Source organism: Castanea sativa, chromosome 4 (genome assembly GCF_040712315.1).
Source record: "Castanea sativa cultivar Marrone di Chiusa Pesio chromosome 4, ASM4071231v1".
Taxonomy (NCBI): domain Eukaryota; kingdom Viridiplantae; phylum Streptophyta; class Magnoliopsida; order Fagales; family Fagaceae; genus Castanea; species Castanea sativa.
Window position 1 is genome coordinate 19,811,422 of NC_134016.1, and position 7,299 is coordinate 19,818,720.

General features: G+C 44.6%; 1 protein-coding gene across 1 annotated transcript; it reads left to right on the forward strand.

Moving 5' to 3' along the window:
- The first annotated feature begins 1,250 nt into the window (after positions 1 to 1,250).
- On the forward strand, positions 1,251 to 6,874 carry LOC142632576 (uncharacterized). Its single transcript, XM_075806953.1, has 5 exons — positions 1,251 to 2,807; positions 2,910 to 3,306; positions 3,778 to 5,148; positions 5,560 to 6,137; positions 6,851 to 6,874. Exons 1-5 carry the CDS (start codon positions 1,251 to 1,253, stop codon positions 6,872 to 6,874), a joined length of 3,927 nt encoding a protein of 1,308 aa, XP_075663068.1.
- The last annotated feature ends 425 nt before the right edge of the window (positions 6,875 to 7,299 follow it).

The following is a 7,299-nucleotide window of genomic DNA, read 5'->3' on the forward strand; positions in this document are numbered from 1 at the left end:
ATTTGTGTCAAATAATTGTTTTATATGCTAGGAATCTAGTGTATTCCACAAATTTCTTAATATTGTGAGTGGTAAATGAAGTTATTTTTTCATAAGCAGATAAAAGTTTCAACTAAACAAAAATTATCCCATAACATTAAAAATATACCGTAGATACTATATAAGTATGCAATTTAGATTTAATTTTTATATAAAACTTATCGATATTTCAATTATTCAAAATGTATATTTTTTTTCAATTTTATATGAAAGATAGTGTGAGGACCCGAGGACCTAAGAACCCGAAGACCCGAAGAAAGGAAGGCCAACGTTTAGAATGAAAGATGAGGTCTCTCCAGGTGTGCCCGAAGATGAGGTGGCATGGACGATAACTAAATGAGGGGCATGTTACAAATATCTGGTTGTAATAGGCTGATTTGGAAGGTTGCATTAAATGCTTGGCAACAACCATTCTGGCCGCATTAATTAGCAAACATCTCCTCTATCCGTCGCATTAATGTGGACATGACCTGAACAGTACGGGATGCAAAGTGGAATCTTGTTCCATTGCCGACGGACAAGTGTCACGGGAAAAGGACTGCAGATTGCAAGGTGTAAGGCTACGATGAAAGCAAAGAATAGTATAAATAGGAATCAAGAGATTACGAGAAAGGGGCTTTTTGTTGTTGAACCCTCTCTACCAAATGTATTGTATGAGGACTCTTTAGTGAATAGAGCAACAGTAACGTTTTGAAGTTGATTTTATGAGCTTTTTGGTCCTTACAATTGGCGCCGTCTGTGGGAACAACAACAGCGTAGCATATTCCATTTAGAAGTGTATGGCGGAAGTGTATTTGGAAGGGGAAGAATCAGTAAGCTCACGAGGCAGGGACGTAGCTGCAAGTCTCCAACGTGATAAGGGGAAAGGGCATACTTCGGGGGTGGTGAAGGCATATGATGGCGATCATAGGGCTGAGCAGCGATCGTTAACTGAGGGGCATATGTCTCGCGATGATGTGTTGCGACAGATGCAATCTGAGATAGCGTATTTACGCAAGCATGTGGATAGTAAGAAGCGGAGACGTAAGGATAATGCTAGCTCTTCCAGTGATAGTTCGGAAGCGAGCCCGGGAGGAATTCATCCTCCAGTGATTGATCCTATTCGAAGTATGACCCGTGCTAGTGTGTCTTCGGGCGTTAGGGCAAAGCAGCTGAAAGTGACGAAGATGCCCGATACTGATGGAATATATCGCGAGGATGGGAGTGATGCAATGGGTAAAGCCCTGAGACAAATTGCCAAATCCCCTTTTGTGGCAAGGATAAACAGGGCAAAGCTACCTCGTAGGTTTTCCCAACCCATCTTTACTGTGTATAATGGGAGGACTGACCCTGTAGAGCACGTTAGTCATTTTAGTCAGAAGATGGCCGTTTATTCGAATAATGAAGCATTGATGTGTATAGTTTCTCCCTCCAGTTTGGGGCCCGTGGCAATGAGGTGGTTTGATGCTTTGGCAGAAGGTTCCTTGAGGTCTTTTGAGGAATTGACTAGGGCATTTGGAGCAAGGTTCATAACTTGTACAAGGATTCCAAAACCTTTGGATGCTCTACTGTCTATGTCCATGAGGGAAGGCGAAACACTCAAAACCTATTCTGACCGATACTGGGAAACGTATAATGAAATTGATGGGGATGTGGAAAGTGTAGCCGTGAGAACTTTCAAGGTGGGTCTTCCCACGGAGCATGGGTTAAGGAAGTCTTTGACAATGAAGGCCGCGATAGATATGCGTCAGCTTATGGACCGGATAGATAAATATAAACGGGTAGAGGAGGATCAGATGCAAAGCAAAGGCAAAGTGAAAGGGTATCTAGAGAGGAAGGATCTTCGGGAAGGGGGGTTTCAAGGTGTTCAGCCCAAACGAGACTTTACAAGCCATCCGAGGACCGCCGAGCCTCCTCTAGTTAACTCACTGTTTAAGGAGCCTGTGCATCACATCCTGGAGAAAATTCGGCATGAGCCATACTTTAGGCCACCAAACAAAATGAGTGGCGATGCATCCCTGAGGAACCAAAACCTCCACTGCCATTACCACCAAGATAAGGGGCATACCACGGAGAAGTGCAGGACGTTGCGCGACCATTTAAATCAATTGATTAGGGCCGGGAAGATCAACCACTTATTGGCAAAGCCGAATGGGAACCAGGAACAACTAGATACTCGGAAATTTTGGGGTCAGGCCCCTCAACCATCTTTAGGCACTATTAACGTCATCTTGACCCAGCCGAGAGGAGACTTTGGGAACCCTTCTCGGGTCATGTCCGTTCAAAACAAGTGTGGGACTAAGGACGTGGAAGATAATCATCAAACAAATAAAAGACTCAGATCCTCGGCGACGCTTACTTTGGGTTTCTCTGATAAGGATAAAGAGGGAACGTTTCAACCCCACGACGATGCCTTGGTCGTCACAGTTCGTATCGGGGGATATGATGTAAGACGAGTCTTGGTGGATGATGGAAGTGGTGCCGAGATTATGTATCCGGACCTATTCAATGGATTAAAGTTGAAAGAGGAGGACTTGGAAGAATACGACCATCCCTTGGTCGGTTTTGATGGAAACCAGGTGATCCCACGAGGAATGATTAGGCTGCCCGTGCAGGTTGAGGGTTCCGAGGTACAGGTAAACTTCATAGTTGTTATGGCGTATTCTCCATACACGGCCATTTTGGCCAGACCGTGGTTGCATGCAATGGAGGCAGTTTCATCAACTTTACATGTGATGGTGAAGTACCCTACAGGGGGAAGCGTGGGAGTGTTATATGGCAGTCAAACAGTGGCTAGGCAATGTCTAATGTCTGCCACTATTCGTACGGGCCGAGGTTCGTTGGAAGGGCAAGTTCCTGAAACATTATAGCAATTAAAGGAGGTTGCTCAGGAAGTCGGCCCAGTTGAAGATGAAGGGTCCGCCGAGAAGCTAACCAAGGTAATTATTGGGGAAGATAAAGAGAAGTATTTTCAAGTCGGATCCAAGCTGCCGACACAGGAAAGAGAAGAGTTGATTCAATTCCTGCGAGATAATATTGATGTTTTTGCATGGACGACTTATGATGTGCCAGGAATTAATCCAGAGGTTATCTGCCACCATTTGAACGTTAACCCTCATGTGACGCCTAGACAGCAACCTCCTCGGCGAGCATCTCAAGAGCACGCCGAGGCAGTTAAAGAGGAGGTTGGGAAGCTAAAGCAAGCCGGTGCGATCAAGGAGATCTTCTATCCTGAATGGCTGGCCAATACTGTCGTAGTGAAAAAGAAGAATGGGAAATGGAGAGTCTGTATTGATTTTACAGATCTGAATAGGGCATGTCCCAAGGATCCTTTCCCTATTCCTAGAATTGACCAATTGGTGGATGCAACTGTGGGGCACCCCCGAATGAGCTTCTTGGATGCGTTCCAAGGGTATCACCAGATCCCGTTGTCACTGAATGATCAGGAGAAGACGGCTTTTCGTGCCCCGAATGGTAATTACCATTATCGAGTAATGCCCTTTGGTCTAAAGAATGCAGGGTCCACTTATCAACGAATGGTGACCAGAATGTTCGATGCGCAGTTGGGACGTAACATGGAGGCTTATATCGATGACATGGTAATCAAAAGTAAGAAGACAGAAGACCATTTGACAGATTTGCAGGAGACCTTCTCGGTGTTAAGAAAGTATAAGTTACGCTTGAATGCGTCAAAGTGTTCATTCGGAGTGGGCTCGGGAAAATTTTTGGGGTACATGATTACTCATCGGGGAATTGAAGTTAATCCTGACCAAATTAAGGCTGTCTTAGGATTGCATCCCCCTCGGAGTCCTAAAGAGGTGCAGAGGTTAGCTGGCATGATTGCAGCCTTGAACAGGTTCATTTCGCGGTCGGCAGACAGGTGCCGCCCATTTTATCGCCTTTTGCACAGGTGGAAAGATTTCCAGTGGTCTAACGAATGCAATTTGGCTTTTGAGGATTTAAAGCAATACCTATCTAGACCGCCGATACTATCAACGCCCGAGAAGGAAGAAGTGCTATATGCTTATCTAGCCGTCACAAATCACTCCGTAAGTCTTGTCTTAATACGGAATGATGACGGGGTCCAGAAACCAATATACTATGTTAGCAAGTCCTTGCAAGAAGTTGAACAGCGATACCTACTACTGGAAAAGGCGCTTCTAGCCGTGGTGCACGCAACAAGGAAATTGCCTCATTACTTCCAAGCTCACACCGTGGTGATACTCACTCAGTTGCCTCTACAAGCTATCACGCGGAGATCGGATTATACGGGTCGTGTAGCAAAGTGGGGAACCAAGCTGGGTGCTTATGATATCAAGTATATGCCCCGGACGGCTATCAAAGGGCAAGTCCTTGCCGACTTCGTAGCCGAGTTCACGGACGGTCAGGCGTATCCCGAAGATGCCGTGATGTCAATAATGTCCATTGGAACGGAAACCATCACTCCATGGGAAGTCTACACGGATGGGGCATCAAATCGAAAGGGAGCCGGGGTTGGAGTTGTGTTAATATCCCCCGAGAAACTAGTCATTGAAAAGTCATTGAGGTTGGGATTCCCAGCAACTAATAATGAGGCCGAGTACGAGGCTCTCTTAGTGGGCTCCCAAATGGTTAAACATTTGGGAGGAAAAGTAGTGAGGGTGTTCTGTGATTCCCGATTGGTGGTCGGGCAAGTTAATGGAGAGTTTGAGGCAAAAGATGAGCGGATGAAAAGTTATCTGAAACGAGTCCAAGGGGTATTGGGTTTGTTTGACAGTTTCAAGGTACAGCAAGTCCCAAGGGGACATAACTCTCATGCTGACTCGTTAGCAATGTTAGCCACTTCGCTGGGATCGAAGTTACCGCGTATGGTTCTGGTGGAGGATTTGTTGTCCTCTAGCTTAACCAGCATCCCGGCGGTACGGGTTCACAGCATTCATGTAGGCCCAAGCTGGATGGACCCAATTATAGCTTTCTTACAGCACGGAATACTACCTGAAGATAGAAAGATGGCCGAGACGATACGAAGAAGCGCACCCCGTTACTGGCTATCGGAGGAGAAGAAACTCTATAGGCGTTCCTATGCAGGTCCGTACCTCCTTTGCGTACATCCTGAAGCCGTGGAACCTTTGCTGGAAGAACTGCATGAGGGTGTGTGTGGGAGCCACACTGGAGGAAGATCATTAGCTCATAGAGCCATGACCCAAGGGTATTGGTGGCCAAGCATGCAGAGAACCTCTCAAGAGTATGCCAAGAAGTGTGATCAATGTCAAAGGTTTGCACCCAATGTACATCAACCAGGAGGTAACTTAAATCCGTTGTCCAGCCCATGGCCCTTTGCTAAATGGGGTTTAGATATCGTCGGGCCGTTTCCTCGGGCAACAGGTAATAGGAGATGGCTCATCGTCGGCACGGATTACTTCACGAAATGGGTGGAGGCCGAGGCATTAGCCAACATTAGGGATGTGGATGCAAAAAGATTCATCTGGAAAAATATCATAACTCGCTTCGGGGTCCCACACACCTTGATATCTGATAATGGTCTTCAATTTGATAGCAAAGTTTTCCGGCGGTACTGCGCAGAAATGGGAATAAGAAATGGATATTCCACACCGTATTATCCCCAAGGAAATGGACAAGCCGAAGCAACAAATAAAGTCATCTTGGCAGGTTTGAAGAAACGATTGGATGACGCTAAAGGAGGCTGGGTAGAAGAATTACCTCATGTACTATGGGCTTATCGCACTACACCCCGAAGATCAACAGGCGAGACTCCCTATTCAATGACATATGGGATGGAAGCTATAATACCATTAGAGTCAGGTTTTCCCACCCTGAAGTCCGACCAGTATGACGAAGCGAGCAATCATGATCTGATGAATGATTGTTTGAATACAATTGAGGAGAGTAGAGAAATAGCCAATGTGAAGATGGGCAACTATCAACAGAAACTCAAGCAGACATATGACAAAGGAGTTAAGACCAGGCCCTTGGTACCAGGAGATTTAGTACTAAGAAAGGTAGTGGGGGTAGCAAAGAATCCTGCCTGGGGAAAGTTGGGTCCTAACTGGGAGGGGCCATATAGAATTACCTCAGTAGCAGGTGTAGGGGCTTATCGCTTAGAAGATCTGGATGAGAGGGTGATTCCTCGTCCTTGGAATGTAAATAACTTACGACGATATTATTATTAAGAAAAGAATTTCCTTTTATATGAGGCTTCTGTTCGTTTCAATTCCGTACCGACAAAAAGCATAAGTGTTAAACTGACCTTAGTTCTTGTTCGGCTCCTCGGGCCACAAGTCTAAGAGAAATTAATCACTTGCAGAAAGCATAAGTGTTAAACTGACCTTAGTTCTTGTTCGGCTCCTCGGTCCACAAGTCTAAGAGAAATTAATCACTTGCAGAAAGCATAAGTGTTAAACTGACCTTAGTTCTTGTTCGGCTCCTCGGGCCACAAGTCTAAGAGAAATTAATCACTTGCAGAAAGCATAAGTGTTAAACTGACCTTATTTCTTGTTCGGCTCCTCGGGCCACAAGTCTAAGAGAAATTAATCACTTGCAGAAAGCATAAGTGTTAAACTGACCTTAGTTCTTGTTCGGCTCCTCGGGCCACAAGTCTAAGAGAACTTAATCACTTGCAAAAAAAAAAACACAAGTGTTAAACTGACCTTAGTTCTTGTTCGGCTCCTCGGGCCACAAGTCTAAGGGAAACTAATCACTTGCAAAAAAAAACACAAGTGTTAAAATTGACCTTAGCGCCTGTTCGGCTCCTCGGACTACAAGTCTAAGAGGAATTAAACGCTTACGAGAGCGTAAGTGCTAAACTAATTTTTTGTTCTGTTTTGGGCTAAAGGATCCCAAGCATCTAAAGCGTTAGTACAAATGAATCATTAAGCCTCATTGCTCATTATCATGCCTGCTCTTTCAAACGTCAAAAAAGATTAAGTAGTGGAATTATGGTATCCAAGTTAAGTTTTTTTGTGTTTCTTCAAATCACAAGTATGATGAACAATTTAAAGTAGTATTATGATTTTTAGGGTAAGCTTATGAATTCGTGTAAAGTGACAATCGGATGGTAGCATATTGTAATAAGACTCGTATGTGAAACAAAAAGAGAAGAGCCAAATGTTAATTCATTAATAAGTACTTATTACAAAATTGGGGCAATCATACAGCCCCTTACATCCGTATAAAAAAAACAACAAAACAAAACAAAAACAGACAAAACAATAACAACAACAAAAGAAGGAGACAACCATGATAGATTGACTATGCGACAGGTTGCTTGTCCTTTCTCTTCTC

What these genes read in the sequence shown, in the direction of transcription:
- LOC142632576 (XM_075806953.1), top strand. Translation starts at nt 1,251, where the DNA reads ATGGGTAAAGCCCTGAGACAAATTGCCAAATCCCCTTTTGTGGCAAGG. An exon ending in TGTTATATGGCAGTCAAACA is followed by an intron (nt 2,808 to 2,909) that starts GTGGCTAGGCAA and finishes GAGGTTGCTCAG; the next exon opens with GAAGTCGGCCCAGTTGAAGA. An exon ending in GCTGGAAGAACTGCATGAGG is followed by an intron (nt 5,149 to 5,559) that starts GTGTGTGTGGGA and finishes TTGATAGCAAAG; the next exon opens with TTTTCCGGCGGTACTGCGCA.